Raw genomic sequence first — 17,528 nt, 5'->3', positions numbered from 1 at the left:
AGGAGAGAGTTGGGGACTTTAGGCGCGACGCACAATAATATTTGTGCGCGATGAATGTGGTTCCCGCTTGTTTGCAATTTTTAATGAGACTGCAAGCACAAGCGGAGGAGAAACATTATTGCTTTCAGCATATATACACACGTACTTCATAAAAATGTGCGAGCGCAACCAATGCTACGAACCAATGATAATGGTGGAATAAAATACGACGCGCAACACTATAGTAGGCGTAATAAATGTACTAGACCACGCACGAAAGATTGTTAGGCGTCACTGATTCGTACAGAAGCGACAATTTGAAGCCCAGTCAAATGAGGCGGGATCCATGGGTTAACAAAGAGCAGCTTCAACGACGCACTGCACAACAAATCCATGCGCGATGAAGGCTTTAACTAAAAGGAGAAACGGGAAGCGCGGCAAATAAAATACGCTCTCTCTAACACAATTGGGGAGAGAGAGAGCGAAAGAGAAAAATTCGCCGTGCTCACGACAGCTCCAGGTGTGGGTGTGTCGAACATAGCCGACCGCACGTATTTGTGTCGCAGTGGCGGCTACCTGGTACAACTACCGTGAAATTCTGCACATAATACGAAGTTCTTTCCTGGATTTCGGGACGTCAGTTCGGCTTCTCGAGGCATTTGGGAGTCTAACCGCCGTATTCAAGAACACAACTTAAGTTGAAGCCCATGCTTTACTTGATCTGGGTGACGCCTGGCGTGAATGTGCCCTGTGCACTCATTGCGTTTCCTCCAGCGCGTTCACGACAGGCGTCTTATAAATCAAGTCAAGCATGGGCTTCAACTTAAGTTGCGTTCTTGAATACGGGCCTAAGTGTTTCTTTAGCTTACGTCCCCAAAAAAGCCAAGTGTCTTTTTGGTTACGTCTAAAGTAGATCTACTTTTTCTTTTTCGTGGCCCCAAAATTTCACCTCTTATTTCAGTATGGCTGGTTCACGCTATACGCGAGCTTTCACGCTATACACCTCCTCGTACCTGTCGTCACATATTACTCCCAAGCCGCAGCAAGCACGCATGCGCGGATGGGGCGAGTGAGGAGGAAGCGCAGAGGACAGATGTTGGACGTTGTCTGCGCGGCCCATTGCGACGCTGCTCCTGTAGAGCTCGCAAAAGTGCCCCGGTCGCAAATCATTCCAGTTAATTATGGGGCCATTAAGAGATGGACCTCGTAGGAGGCGAGTGCGCGCCATTTTGCGGACGAGGCGGCGACTCACGCGCAAGGAAGCCGTGCCGCCGCCAATTCTTTAGTGCATACGTTCCTCACCAACGTGACATCGTCGTTCTCTGCAGCGGAAAGATCTCCATTCGTACGGCAACACAGATTAAGAGTGGAGCTCGTACAGTATGATCCACTCTTAAAGGGAATGCCGAGACGGTAGAAGTAAAGCGAGCAAAACAACAACTGTAGTTCTAATTTGTCGAAAAAGAGGGTCAGGTGAGTATAGCCCGCATGCCTTCGTCCTATCTCAGCTGCAGTCGAAGACTAATTTCGAACTGGGTATTCCTTTTAACAGTGGTCTTAAGAATACAGTTTTAACCTTATACAAAAGGTGCGCTATCAATCAATCCGCTCTTAGTACTTTATCAAGGCAACGCTTCTTTCCATCTTGTTTTTTTTTTTATCGCCTCCTGAACCTTATCTTGCTTTCCTACAGTGTTCTTCCCTTGTAAATTTTTTCATGCACATTACGTACTTGTTCGAACGTATGTAGCGCAAAGCAGCACATACATCTAAAGCCTTCATACCATAAAGCATATAGGCATAGCGAACAAGTGTCCAAGCTAGGTGTTTAGCTTTCAGTAGCAAGAGTACGCTTGCCATTTTGCTTTGTCACATACATACCTTCTAACTTTTCATATCATTATCCTTGTTTTTCTGCTCTCATTTTTGTTTTTTCATACGACTACGGCGAAGCCGAAGGCGACGATCATGATTATGATGATGATGGTGATCTGGACAATGCACAAGCTCACTGTGGGGAGTATACCAAGAATTGTATGGTAATGGGAAAACAGAAAAGCTAGATGAATGCGCAAAGGAAATAGATCATACTTGAATGAATACAATTTTCAGAAAAGTAGCCAGCCTTGCAATAGCGAAACGTAATAATAAAAGAAGTGCGAGACCGAGTGCGTCACTTGTTTCTCGTTGTTTTCTTTTCCTTACTTTCGTTCCATTCTTCGACATTTCGCTATATAGCACATTTCATATTCTTATTAGAACATCGAATCAAACATAGCTAAGGAGTGAAAATTCATTTAATATCCTATAGGCAAGCATAATGTTAAAATTTTGGTGGAATGTTTCGTGCGCTTCATTGACCCATATTTAATAAACAGAAAACTGATTTTATTGACAGTCCTCTCTCCTCCTCATTTTGCATTGGCAAATGTATTTCAAGTTAACGTTTGTTATTACCAATAGCAAATATTGAGTTTGGTCCATTAAACCTGCACTTCACAAGTGCTATAATTTGGAATTACCTTAATAACAGTCCCCGACTTTATCGGCACTTCATGCAGTCCTGACACACCTAAAACAATCAGCGCTCGACATTGTGTGGCATCCTTTATTGTTGTAGATAAGTCGCCCGCAATCACTGTTTCATGTATTATCATATCTAAAAATTAAATAATATCCGTGTCCTGTATTCACTTGATTCCGTCGAATATCCATTGTGCTTCAGCAGCCGATTGTGCTTCAGTATCGAATAGTATTTTTGTCTTGTTTTTTTTGTTTTTTTTTTTTGTTTTTTTTTTTGCTGGCACTTTTTGAATAATGTTGTTCTGATGCATTGTGAGTTTAGTCAGTTTGAATACGCAATAGAAACCGTAATTTTCACTTCTTTTTCGGGTTTGTTGCCTCTCTTGAAATACTGCGTTGTATGCCATGATTAATGCTGCGATTGTGTTTCTAAGTGAGAGTAGGTTGTAGTCATGACGTTAACAGATTTGTTGGGTCTCCGAAGATGTTCCCTTTTGTGCAAATAATAAGTTATGTATACCAAAGTTATGAATAAACTAAAGCATTCCATTGGTCCCCACGTAAGCTTATAAGGCAAGTAGTAAGTCATTTCACGCTGCCAGCTGCTTCGCCCCCCCCCCCCCCCTCCAGCTTTTTTTCCCTTTAATTACATTTCCTGTCACTCTCCTTTTTTTTAATCTTTCGGGCATTTTCCTCGTGACTAGAAATTAAGGTACCGTCAACATTGTAGGTCACCTTTTGCACTTTACTCATTCGCAGTCACATATCACAGCGGCTTGAATCTTGAAGAGTCAAGGTATCCTTCATTTGTCGTAGGAAACAAGCCCTCTAGTCACCGGTCAGTCGGTATAACGCACACATATCTATAGCAGTGTTTTTACACGTTTCTTTTTACTCCACACTAAGGCTGTATGAAAATGCGCCAATAAGCGCTTAGTGGTAAGTCTTTAGAAGAGCCCGATGTGATTAAAAATTAGCGTTGATAGATGCACAGCTGCTTTGCTCTCGCTCTATCAATTTCTCTCTTGCATATCCCATATACTATATGCCTTCATGTGCTAGCTGTCTTTTTCTATTTCTTTTTTTCAGTCCAGCGCGGTTTAACTAGTTCCATTATATTCCTCTTTATACCTGCGCAAAAATGCTTGCTTTTTTTTTTGTATCCCACGCCATATCTGTGTTGTCCTATATGGTAATCGAACATTGCGTTCTAGTATTTCCTAATACACTCAACTAAACTGATCAGTCAAGTAAGGCCCCGATATTTTCATATGCTCTCCACGTTGCGTCACACATGTGCAGGTAACGCGAGCGCGCGACAGTCATACGTCAGATGGAACTTACGTCGAATGCCGGTCAAATACCAACCACACGGAAGCAATGAGATGTTCCGAAGTGAACCTGCCTTGTTCAAAAGCCCTATGTCGTACTGCAAGACAAGCATTGAGTACGCTGTAGTGATAGTAAGGAAGCCGCAGATTATTTAAGTGACCGTTGGTTGTTCACTGTCACAACACGTAGGCAGCACGGCCTATGTGTTAAAGCCTGAAGTGTATTACTGCAGTTCGGACTCATGGCTACCTATGATTGTTCCTACAGTTTAATATCTATTTCACCGAAAATAGCAAGCAGCACAACACAAACTTCATAGGGAAGCCGGCAAGGGACATTATAATAAAAGCGCCCTGGGGCAGCAAAAAAGAAAAAAAAAAGTAAAAATGAATCTTTTTTTTTTTAAGTGAACATATCTCTTATACTAAGGCAGATTAGCAGCTTGCGGGAAAATTGGGGGTATACGAACGCGGGCCCTCCGTCGAGCCCCAAGATTTCTGTTCGCGGTGCGAGAGAGAGAGAGGGAGGGACCCCACCAAATTACCGCAGCTCTATACGCGCTCTATAGCGCGAAAATTTATGGCCGTTCAGGATTTATTGGCCTCGACTACGCCCGCGCTCACGGCGCGCTTTTTTGTATACCATGCATGCCCACGAATCCAGCCGCCCCTTGCTCGCTTGCCCGCTTAGCTATAGGGAGTCTTTATTTTTATGCAAAATGTTTTCCGAACGCGTGCAGCGCGGGCTGGTTCTATATCTCGTGTCCGCGTTGTGCATCTAATTATAGGTAGGGAAAATCAGATTTATTTACGGCAAAGCCCGATTCTGACCGTTGTGGGGAAACGCCTGCTCGCCGATCTGTCTCGTCGGCTGCTAATCAGCAGCGAAAGCAGCGGGTTAGCGGCCGCGCCTTTCCAGCTTATCTCGATCTCTCGGCACTGCTTGTTCCGCTCTACACGAACGTTGCGGTAGAAGGATCCGTACGCAGCTTTGTAAGGGTCGCTGCAGCGCGCTTTCTCGATCATTTAATCGTTTCTCACTGCAATGCTCAAGAAAATGTGGTAACAAGGGATTCGCAAGCTCACAAAATGCTTCCGTGGAGATTTATTGATTGATGGGTTGATTGATGGGTTGATTGATTGATTGATTGAAAACGCGTTTTACGGCCATTTTTACGAACGTACGTTGATACAGGTGCAAGGTAACACGGATAAAAGTGGCAATAAAACGCGTTTTCGATCGATCAATCTCTGCGGAACGCTGACCTATAACGATGGACGAGTTTTGAGTGATGCCTCAGCGTGCGCTCCGTTCGAAAGCTTCCGTTGCCGATACCGCTGTCGTTTCCAACACCGGTACAACAATAGGTGGGAATATTGAGTGCGGCTTGGCGATGCTTGCGCAGGCGCCGTCGATAATCGGTTACAGCTGTTTCCCCATAGCGCGCGCATGCACTCTGCTTTCGCCTGTATAGCGGCATACATAAGCATTAGGTGGGCGGGCGCGGAGCGCACGGTAATTCGCGTTCACACTCGCGCAGACGCGTATAACTGACGCGAGTCGGCGGGCTCGGCATCGCACCGTCGAGTTGAGCTACGCGACTCGCGTCGGCCCTTTCCGCGCTGGTGCGAACAGGTGCCATGCCAGCAGCGCCGCGCTCGGCGAGAAACAGCGGACGCCCATTTGCGCGCTTATCTGCATTTCCGCCCCACTCTCTCGCTATTTATTACCGGCCCCTGTGAGCGGAATACGTTAACCGCACGGCGAGACAGAGAACGCGTTTCGTTTCGTCGCTCTCTCGCTAATTGCGTGCAGCGCGCCGAAAGCCGCCACTGTGGCCAAACCGATTACAAGATAAGACACGCTCCCCGCAGCGCCTCCCCTAGCTCCCCCCCCTCCCCCCCCCGCCTCCTCCCACATGCATATCACCGTCCAATAACTATACACGTCCCGCGTTCCAGACGCTGCCAGAAACAGTGTTACAGAAATCTCCGGCGGCCGATCGACTCGACTGAAAGGTTTTGCCTTTTCACATTTTTGCTAGCCGTCTCAGATTCGAAATATCTTCTCGCGTCTCGGCGCACACCGTATACTTCTGCCAGATTTTGGCTTCCGCAAACGCTGCGCTCAACTATACCGTATATAGCGCAGCCGAGCGTACAACTTGGTGCAGATTATAGCAGCAACGTGTACGTGTGCGCGACGTCCTCCACCCATCCTTTCGCAGCTCCATGGATGCGCATCTGTCGCGGCCTCTCCCCGCTGCTCTCCGCTCGTTTACCCTCAATTTCTCGGCCTTTCCATTGATTCTGTTATCTCGACGAGGCTAAGGGAAAAGCCGTCGCTTCTCTCTCTCTCTCTCTCTCTCTCTTCTTTTCCACGACGAAGCCAATTCCACCGTCGGCTGTTTTCTCTCTCTCTCTCTCTGTCCCGTCGCGTAGATTTAAACATCTTGGCTCAGTAATTTGATAATTGCCGGTGGTTAGTCGGTTCTTCGGCCTTCGTCGCCGCCGTGTGGCCGGTCCTTCGGAGTCACCTGGCGCGTTGCGTTTCCCGCTCCTCGCCGCGTCCTTCGCCGGCCGCCCTCGAGCAGCCATGTATAGGGGACGACGAACGACGTCGCACTGTCGCAGCAGATGCCTCTGCCCTCAGAATTCGTCCTCGTCCTCAACCCACACACAGCTTGCTTGCTTGCTTGCTTGCTTGCTTGCTTGAGCGCGCCTATTTACATGTGGCTACGTGGTCTCTCTCTGGCTGCCCCGTCGTCTATCGCTCGTTCTTCTTCTAACGTGCGCCTTCCGTTGGCATTTTTATCTCGCTTCGACAGGGGCGTTCCCGAAGCATGGCGGTGCGCGCGCCGAGGAAGGTAGGGACGACAAGACTTCTTAAGTGGCTCGGGCTAATTTGGTGCGGCCATTGATGTTCGTGATAGACCTACGATTAGACAAGCTAATTGTTATAATTACCGCGTAATCGGAGGAGCGCTTCCCTCCGTCCGCAACGAACGCTCGTACAGACGCGACAAATACAAAATAAAAAAAGGTGCCTGGCGCCGGCAAAGATTTATAGAGAAATGACGAGAATTAAGCCAGATAGTAGCATTATTATTTGCACCTGTCTTTCTCTCTCTTTTTCTTTTACTTCGACGCTAGAAACAGGTATAATATGATTATGCTATTAAGTGTCCTCGTTCTTCTCGCCGCAATTTATCCTGCCTTACGCTGGCAAGGACACTGTATACAATTTCATTTCTTCACATTGTTTTCACTTTATTCTTTCCCGGTGTAGCGACCGAGACGCCTTTCTGTCGCGTGATAATATTTACGACCTTGTATTAAGACAACATGCATGTGACGGACTCCAGCACCACGTTACGATGGTCTCTTTCTAAGATTTCTCGCTCGTTTTCTTCTTACGATTTATTTTTTCAGTAGCTCTTATGTATTTATCAGACTGCCGGTTCATGGGCGTTCCTTGGCCGCTCCGGCGAGTCCAGCCTCCTGTCTCATTTTTAATGAAGACGCCGAAGTACGCTCGTATGATCTAATTAAGGGACGTAGTCTAGAGGCATATGTGTACGAGCCACGGGGTCCTTGCGCAAGGCGCCCTGCTCATATCTTGAGAAGCAGCTACATAGCAGGCAAGCGAGCGAGCCCGAGACGTCGTACACACGCACACACACACACACCGGCATCGGCCGAACCGCGAAGCGAGCCCGTTTATTATCCGCGCAACGCCGTCATATATCATGCGAGGGAGGCCAGCGGGCGCGCGTTGGCGTTGCTCCCCCCGATATTTCGCATAAACACATAGACACATGCGCGATCGCCATGTAAATTGGTCGCCGATGAGCGCGGCTGCCGCGCGGTGACTTAAACACCCTTCACGAGAAGCCTATTGAATTAAAAGGGCCGCGCGGGAATGTCGGCCTTCGCGCAGAGCAGGCGCCAGCAAATTGGGTCTTGCGACAGCGAGTGTTGCAGAGGAAGTCCCCGCTCGATGCGGCCCGTGCGACGAAGATCCAGTTAGCGCCGCCTAATTGCCCGAGATATGGGTGAGCGCGTGAGTGGGTTAACAAGAGAAGTAACGCGACGGTGCTGTAGTGAGCAAGTGAGTCGGGTGCGCTGAGGGTGGAACGGGAAAAGTACACGTGATCGAATGGGCGAGGGCGCAACAATCTGGCAACAGCTGGCGTGGCATGGTTCTTCCATAGTTTTTCGCATATTTTCCGTTAGCCGCGCTAATGGCGGTGAGAAGAAGATAGGAGCATTGACAATATACGTTTTCTTAGAAAACATTTTTAATAAACTATATAGCTTCCTTTCGTTTCGTGTGCTTTGCGATAATGCACGAAGGGATGGTAGTTAGTATGGGCAAGCCGTGAACGGAAGTCGATTCCTATATAATGTTATTTATGTCCAGCACCTCCTTAGAAAATGAATGCATCACTATCCTCACGGGCCTGCGTTTCCTGGCCCCTGACTTGTGGGTTCGTCTTCCGTCTCGACCAGCAGCAGAGTGTGATCGTTATACCCACTGTGGCTCAATGCATAGCGTTTACAATGAATTTATTATTGGAATAGCCGACATCCGGCGCTCCCGCGGCATTGGAGAGAGAATCAAGTACGTCTCCTTTATCTGCACAACTTATGGTATCAGAAACGCAAGTGGTCTGTATCACGCTTGAACGGTTAGTTAATAGTCCGTTTTGCATGACGCACAATGAAAAAAGGAAAAAAAAAGCTTCAATGGTAGCGGGCCTAAACGGCGTTGGCGCTAAAGGCTGCTAATACGAAACTATGGACCGCAACAGAGGCTTTGATAGTGTTGCACACTATTATTCGACTGCGTGCACGATTTAAGCTCAAACCTGGGTAACATTCGTGACGAGATGCGACTTATCAATACTGTAACGTCGCGAGGAAAAGGGTTGAAGAAAAGTACGAGGACGGTTTCTCATGCGAGCGGCACATCTCAGCGGGTAGATTTCATCTGCATGAAAATAAGCACGCAACAGTTCGACTCTTTCTCTACGTTGTTCGCTATACTTCTCTCATACCTCTCCTCTCTTCTGATATCCGCCGGTCTCCCATATGAGGGTAGCAAACCTCGCTGCGTTTGCTAACCTCCTTTCTTTAAGCCTTCTTCTCCCGGGTCACCGTGGACAACTTTGAATTGTTTCCTCTTATATAGTCTGAAGACAAAGCAGTCCGCGCCGAGCAGGAAGGAGTGAGGGAGACACGAGCGCGCGAAACCGCCGGAAGCTCGCAATACCCGCTACGCATAGTAATGACGTTGTTCTCAGCTTTGGGGGCCTCTTGGAAAGGGGAGGGGAGAGGGATGGTACTACCGAGGCCGAAGAAAGAGCGGTGAAGTCGGTGGAGATGAGAGTCTACACATACAAGCCCAGCACATGTTCCGCCGCCGCCGCCACATCGTTTGTGTAACAACGGGGCCGGTGCTTCGCACGCTTGAACGCACCTCGGTAAGTACATATAGATACGCACAGCTCTCTGCCCGTCACTGCTTCCCCATTATCAGGTAAACAGAAAAAAAAAATAAAAGAAACCAGATAAAGGTTCGGAAAGAGCGACAGTAGGAGGGGAATAACTTAGAAGAGAGGGCGCCGCACACGTGGGTGACCCGCGCACGCAAGAGAAGCTGTTATAGGGGCAAATTTTTGTACTCGAACACGGCGGAAGTGCGTATAAAAATTCCGCCCTCCCTCAACCTCCTCGTGTTTCCTCACTCCTCCGCTAAGTTTGTTCCTCTATCACGTGAGCAGAGAGGAGCACCGACGTTAAGGGCCTGTTCACGCACATACCAGCAGCGGGTGCGCGCATGCGCAGCGCCCCGGACCGACGGACGAGCGTGCCGCTTTGAAGTGAGCCTCGTCGGTACGTCGGTTCCGCGTTTTCCGTACAAACATTATACGAGTAATTAAATGTCGTTAACGAGCCCCCCCCCCCCCCTCCCCCTTCTCGAGAACAACCTGCGGCGGCGGCGCTGTGCACGCGAGCTTGCGCAGGTGTACGTGAGCGTAGCAGTTCGCTATGGCGAGCCACTGCACGTTGCCGACCTCGTCCAGAGGACCCAGCGAGAAGATTAATCGGGGAAACGAAACAGGCGAGCAGGAGCCCGGCGCGGCCTCGGCTCCACGGTCGCCTGCCTCGGGGGCTTGTTGGCTCTCGTTCGTTGTTTATTTAGTTCGCAATACGCTTCGTGCGTTCACGTCGACTCCTTGAACACATTTTTGGGACTGTTTTTTTGTCTTAATAATTACGTAAAAGTAGGAGGGGAAAGAAACCGAAAACAAAGAAGCTTCTACACTTGCTTTGAGCTGCCAACAAAAACAATACAGCGGACTTTGTATTCACGTTACTCAACTGGATAGTGTGTTTTGCAATAATATGGCATTGGAGTGGAAACTCTGATGCCTTCTCCGGCGATATAGAGAGTGAAAGAAAGCAGAGGAAATAAGAAAGGCATGAAGGTTAATCAGTATAGAAAACCCGGTTTGCTACCCTACACTGGTAGATGAGGTAGGGGGAGCTTGAAAGATAAGACTAAAGTAGAGGAGAAAGAGGGAGTCAGAGGCCACGGACAGACGATTAAAGCCGGTAGCGATCACCTCAGACTACGACGGCAATTGATCACGTGCTACGATGTTCATTGTGCTTCCGATGCTACAGCGAATACGTTCAAGGTTAAGCAGGCGACGATCTGATGGGGAGACACATACTTCCGGCGCTTAATTAAAAATGCTTTGAGCAGGTAAGTAAACGCAATATACAGTTTCAAATCTCGTAAAAAGCACGGCTTCCTCCTATTGTGCCAGCAAAAGGCAACCCTATATACGAAACACGTCGTGGTGCCTAACATTCGTTTTAGCACGGCACAAATGGAAGGCAGAAATTAAAGGTCTCTATGCTAAAGGTCTCTAAAATGCTAAAGGTCTCTAAAAGCAAATCTCGGTGTGTTGCAGGCGCTGATAGTTAGCGTGCACATAAATATGGCTGCACACTGCCCGTTTCCAAAGCGTGATCCTATAGCAAGACAAAAGCGGACACGTGGGCTTTCGCTTAGCACAACACTGTGGTATCATTGAGGGTTCGAACAGAGCTGACATTCGTGCGAGTACATTTGTCACTTTTCCACTGAACACACTGAGAAGGACTTTCTAGTCCAGCTCGAGCGATTACGAGCATGTTCAGCAATAAGTACCTCTTACGAGAAAAAAAAAAAAAAAAAGAAACAAGACACATTACAACGGGAAGATTTCAATATCGTTTCAAGTGATTGGCATGTTGGGTATGGTATGAACATTTATACATTAAAATACTGAGTCGCTTAGCAATTTTGGCAATACATATATGTAACAGTTATCAATCCACGAAAGCCCGCGTTGTTTGTTGGCTTCTTATGATATGATTAATAACAATCGGGCCTCTCGGTGTCCTTTCTTCTTGTTATCAATCCAATATAGCTGTAAATATGGAGTCCGTGGCGATACTTTGGAGCGGAAGTAGGCACTTACACCTTTCCTTGTCATTTTCAATATCGCGGAAATCAGTGCAACTTAAGACCCTCTGCCCCACAACAGCCTATTGGGGAACAAGTCCCGCAATCCTCACACTGCCGTCTGCATTTCCGATGCCTCCTGTGGCAGGTATTATACAGTTGGAAGCAGCAGTCGGCAATGAGCGACGATGAACTAATTAATCATCGGGTGTCAGAGCTCCTCATGCTCTTCACCATATTCAGATGTTGTGTCTTGATTAAATTTATTAGAGCATAAAAAGAAGCTCAAGAGATCAGTGTAACTATACTCCGTTAAGCACTCGTTAACTTGCACGCCTACAAACATTGATCCACATGACTTCGCTGAAAGTGTACATAAAGATAAAGCCTGGTATGGGTAAAACTAAAATTTAAAAAAAATTTAAAAAATTGTTGCACTGACCTGAACTCTCGCTTCCGTCAGGTCCACCCTCATTGCCAGTTCCTCCCTGAAAAGTAAAATACGAATGTGCTTTGTTAGCAGCGGCTGCGAAACACACAACACTTGCGGCAAAGCAAGGATCATCGAATGAAGTATTCATTCATCCAATTACTGTTATTGCTGAAAGACGAGTCACTGATTTAGAAAATGTAGAAGTGTGAAAAAGTATGCAAATTCTTTCAATAACGTGAGCTTAGTAGAGATAACGAGCATAATCAAATGCTTTGTCACTTTTTCATCATCCCATCGGACATACTAGCTTATCGATGTCGATCTACTTTACAAAGTCACGGGGCGACAGAGACGCATAAACAGGACAGTACATGCCTAATAATTCCGTTAAAGAAAAAAAAATGTTCTACCTGACATACGAGCGCATTTTATCACGTGAAGAGACGGGTATGTTTATGTCCGAAGCATGCACATTCCCATTTGTGCATTGATGATTTTTTTTTCAGTGATCGATGTAATGTTCTCATCATATACAGAAATCAAACGTTATTTGATAACTCTGTTCCGCAGCTATCTCCTGCCGGATTCTGTCAAACCGATAATGTTGACATTTCTTCTAGGCCACTGAGGTACGTCTGTGCTTATCGAGCTCCGGCCGGCCCTATTGCGATGCTTATCTGACAGTACGAAATCAGCCCACTAGAACGTGTTGCTGAGATAATGGGTTCATACCTTCAGATTCAACCAGCGCATATCTTAGAGGGGACAAACTTGCAGGTGTACAAGCGCACACCTTACACGCGGACAAAAGAAAGTACAGACACAAGGCAAACTATAAAACGCAACCGCTCAGTGCTTTTCTTGTGACTACCTCCTCCTGTCCCGTCTGCAAACGACATCAGCCGTCGATGTAAGAATGTTATGCATGCTCACTATGATCGCCTTGAACGAGAAGTTCACCCATAATTCAATTCAGCCCAATTCAGTTCAATTTATTCACATCCTGGATATGTGCGCAGGCACCAGCAAAGAAAATAAAATGCGAGCACTTCTCTTCAAAAGCTCAAGCCCCCGAATACAAGGCGCCCACCAAAGCACATAACATACATACAACAGAAGGGTACAGCACATTTATCCACTTGAAATTCACAATTCCTGGAAAGGTTAACAAATATTCACGCTGCACAGTCTTATGACGCCCAGTTAGAAACGGGTAAATTATTCTAATTCGAATCTATCAAAGAGGACACTGAAGAGCGTTCGGTTTGAAGGATACCTCACGACAGCCAGCGGCTGTCGCTCTTCTTTTAAGTATCATACTGCATTTAAAGTTGCGAGCGAGCGTTTAACGAAACCGGAAGCCAGAAGACATTTTGGAAAATTCGTGTCTCTACAGCAACGTCACACGCGATGCTCCCGAAATTATGAACCCTTGTTCGAGGCGCAAGGAAGAGTAACCACGCGTGCTCGCTTCAAGAACTTGAAAACTTCGCGTGCGCAAGGTATAAGTCCTGTATAATGGGAGGATTGTGTTTCTCGCGAGAGTCGAGAGCACGCGCCGAGCTCAATGGCATTGAAATTAGCGCCGTTATGGAGGGCACGACCAACCGCACCGGCAATTAGAGCAAGCCCTGCAAGAACTGCCTTCCAACTCGCAAAGCGGCGTCATAAAGGCGCGAATGGACGACCCAGTGGAGTCGTACACGAAGTCTGCCCGTCCGTCCATCCATCCGTCCACCGGGGGGGAGGCACCCATTTCGACTCACCCATGCATGCTCGCGCACGAGCGAACAACGCCGTACAGAGAGAGAGAGAGAGACACTTAATTCGTACGCCTCGTCTTTTATAAAGAAAGAAGCGAGTGCACACGCGGCAGCTATTTTGGACGCGTTTCGAACGTATACAATGTGCTGCTGCCGTTGGCCAGTGTGCGGCCCTGCCGCCGTATGCTTTATGGTTATGGCCCTTAATTTAACAACGCACAATCAGAGGGTGGCAAGCTGCCCTCCGTATATAAAGCGAGCGCGATAGCGTGAAAAGTACAGCCAAGACGGCCCGATTTGGCGGTTGGGCCACACGTGCAGGCCTCCGTTAGGACTCTGTACGACTTCCTCCCGACACGGGACGTCCCTGTAGGACACGGTGGGAAAAGCTGCCACCCAACTTGCTTCATTTATTTTTTTTTTTCGCGTGTTTGTGGGGCACAACTACACACATGGCTAAACGAACGATGGGGCGGCTTCTCGTGCCTGTTCGCTTTGTAATTGTCGGTGTATACACACGGTATAGGTAGGTGGGGGGGGGGGGGGGGGGGCAGGTTAGTTCCGGTCGGTCGTGCGAGAAAACTGAAAACGAGAGAAGTTGTGGCCGTAAAAAAAAGAAAGAAAGAAAAAAGAAAAAAAAACGTTCGGGTGACTTCCTCTGCAGGGTGTTCAGAGACAAAGAACGCGATTTGTTTCAACGCGCAATAAACCCCGTCTCGGGTTTGCGTAAACTTGAACAACTTTTAATGATAATGCCTCACTTCACGCTCCCAAAAGTGTATTTGGCTTTTGGACGAAGAAAGCAAACGAGGAACCCGGATACCTGTATGCGGACCACCTTCAAGCAGAGCCGGCGAATACGCCGCCGGTGGATAGAAAGAGGACCGCGCACATTTTTCCACGCCCACCTCGCGCCACCTGCGTGGTTTCTTCTGCACCGTGGCACAAACAAAGTACGTCCTGCTTCGAGCAAGCGGGGCACTATAGCCATGATCATGTGGTCATTTGTTTTCCCTTTAGTCGCCGCATGCATGTTCTACTGCTCTGCAACCTTACAGAAAAATTGCCCCCTTTTACGCGTGTTTCCACGCCTATACCTGGGTTTATCGTAATTCACGTTAAAATGCTATGATCGGCACACGAAGTTACCCACAAAATAAGAGTTGTCGGTTTGGTGGCTGAACTTTATATCTGTGGTTGGTCGAGCCTCGGATCTACTAACACACGTGCTTAAGAACGATCCTTACGAACTATACAGTTAGCAAATTGAGGATGGCATAGGCAACCAGATGACACTTACTGGAGGTGGCCTAATTGTCAGTTTCTAGAAGAACGAAACCGATGTGAATACAGCTCCGGATAATCACTCACAAGGCCATTTTCTTAAGTCATCCTGCAACAACATACGTGCGACGACCTAAAACCATACTATATACGTATAATATAATGATCTTCCTTATGGTATGAACTACGCACTCAATTCCTTAAAGTATTAAGCAACTGCTAGGACGCACTAAGCATACACACTCTGAGGCTATGCAAATTACGTTTAGTACGGCATCATTTTACTTGGTGCCAACTACATATCAGGTCAGTCAAGGGGGTAGTTCTAGGTCTTTCTATTTAAAGTTCGCTGCATCTGCGAGGTCCTTCACTTACATGTCAAGTGACGAGCTTACGAATGCTAGCTATTCCTCCAATCCACATTACCAAGCCACAATTAATATCTTGGAAAGATATTCCACAACGAGTTTCTTCAGGTTCATGGCGTCAAACCTGACAAAGAAAGCTCTTGCCAAAAGTATCGCACTGTTTCTGTATCACTTTTCTTTATTATTATTAATGCGCTAGTATAAGGGGTGTCGAAGTGGGAAAAAAAAGTATGTGAAGTGTGGGAAGCCGGTCACGTGGTATAAAGCGCAACTGACCACCGTCAGTTGCACTTTGCCTCTCGAAAAGGCAGGACGTGTGTCGGGTCAGCTCCTGAACAATACTTTGCGATGTGGTGAACGCGGTTGAAATCATGGATCCGGGACTTCATACAGGTGCATTTCTCTCGCACTTACCGCTAAGTCTCCAATGAACGCTTTTTTTATTAAGGGCACCCTTCCTCCGTTAGACAAATCAAGTAACTCCGCCACAGGCGACAGAACACGAACCCCCCAAAGCAGGCACGTACAATCGTTTAGCCGCTCGTTGCCACGCGTTCCATCGAGGCGCCGTAAATGGCGCGCCTGACTTGTGACCGCAGCTTGTCGTGCCTCATTCCGTCGCCACAAGCAAGGCACGACACAAAAGCGTCATCCTCGAACGTCGCCGCGCATTCGTGCCGCGACCAAAGAGGGCGGAAGGAGAAGAAGAAGAAGTAGCCGCACACACACGCCAAACTGCACGTTGCCGCGGGAGAACTTTGCGGAGATGCGGCGCGGCGCTTTAATTCCCTCGCGTGTCTCGTCGCGTGTCCCCCTCTGTGGAGCAAGGTCAACGCGCAAGCGCGCGCAGAGGCGCCTCTCGAACAACGAAAAAGCGACGGCCGCTCTCCACCTCGCCGCATTTCGTGGGCAATCATAGCTCCTTCCAAAGCCGTAACCTCCGGCCCTCCTCTGGATGGGGCCCGCGTATACTACAATGTCTGTTGTACACACCGCGACAATTTATTTCCCTCCGTATAGTCACGCAAAGATTGGAGACGACAAATTGCGAAATCTCACAACCGTGAACTGCTTCCTCCTGCTTCCTCCTCCTCCTCATCCTTCCAAGAGACGTAAAGCGCCATCTTTACCACCTAATCCTTACCGTCATGACAAGGTGGGTGCCTCTCTCTCGGTGGCGTCCTCGGCGCCATCTTGCCCTCTCGTGTACGCCATAAAGATCAGAGAGAGAGAGAGAGTAGCGCACGAAGACATTACGTATACGTCCACGACACACTCGCCTAAACGAGATGCTAAGCAACCTTTCCTAAACGACCGCGGGCCATCGCGGCGAAAGGAAAAAGAAGAGGTAGCCCGAGCGCGGGGCCAGAGGCCAGAGCAGGGAGCACCGCAGCGTATAGTGGTATAGTACTACAGCAACTTCTCGCAAGGTAGCTCGCCGGAAGGGCGCGCAATTTAGGCGGGCAATTAAATGTGGACCGGTGCCGCTTGCACGCGCTCCGACACGAGCGCCGAGTTAAGTCTTTCTGTAGAGCATCCTTTGTTCTTCACGTCTCCGCTGCCCCGGCCCCATCTGTCTCCGTGTATCCGTCCCTGTTTTCCACTTTGCGACCCGTTGTTCGGACAAGTAGCCCAATTCGGAACGGCCGTCCCGAATGGGGGGGCGTGACACCGACGCCCGCGCGAGTCGTTTCTTTGTGCTGTCTTCTTTGTTTTAATTTTGCGAACGGTGGATAACATGGTGAAATAACGCTACGAAGGCTGCATCTGCTCTGAGTGCTCTTAGGCGCTAGCACACTCGTTGACTCGTAGATTAAGCATCGCATTTGCACGTCGTGCGGTATCCCGCAAGGTACATTCTATATATAAAAGTAGAGAGTTTCGCCTTTTCAAGCGAAGCTTGTACGCTAGCCTGCGCCGGCGATGTAAAGCTGAAGATGTCGCAGCACCCGAAAGGCGAAGCATCAATTGCGATAGCAAATTAGTAGAGAGCTATACGGAGTAAGGATAGTAGTTTTATCAGCTGCATAAACTTGGGCATGCAGCAGCACCAGCAACACGCAGAACTGTTGTCGACACCATCGGCGTTTTGCCCGCATTCACACCGAACGTGCGCGGCGTTGGTGACTGTTGCCGGTGCCTCTGTGGGCGGCTTGGAGGTTTTCGACGAGATCAGAACGGGACACTCGTCGAGCAGCGTCCGAAGTCTTTACCCCCTTCTCGTCTCGCAACGTTTTTATATAAATACACATTGGGTGCCGCAGCTAAACGTCGCCTCCCCTTCCCTCGATCCCTCCCGTCCCCCCACGGCCTTTCGCGCGACGG

The 17,528-nt window shown here is 48.2% G+C and overlaps 1 protein-coding gene across 2 annotated transcripts in view; it reads right to left on the bottom strand.

The window, feature by feature from the left end:
- The window catches only part of LOC119441922 (homeobox protein aristaless), a 126,460-nt gene that overhangs the window by 11,768 nt on the left and 97,164 nt on the right, over positions 1-17,528 (bottom strand). For both annotated transcript variants that reach the window (XM_037706584.2, XM_037706586.2), the window contains exon 3: positions 11,798-11,843. In XM_037706584.2, the coding sequence (XP_037562512.1) occupies positions 11,798-11,843 (46 nt within the window). The remainder of the gene's footprint in view (positions 1-11,797; positions 11,844-17,528) is intronic.

The sequence above is a fragment of the Dermacentor silvarum genome, chromosome 2 (assembly GCF_013339745.2).
Source record: "Dermacentor silvarum isolate Dsil-2018 chromosome 2, BIME_Dsil_1.4, whole genome shotgun sequence".
Lineage (NCBI taxonomy): Eukaryota > Metazoa > Arthropoda > Arachnida > Ixodida > Ixodidae > Dermacentor > Dermacentor silvarum.
The sequence above is the reverse complement of the archived record's forward strand: the minus strand, read 5'-3'. Positions and strand labels throughout refer to the sequence as shown.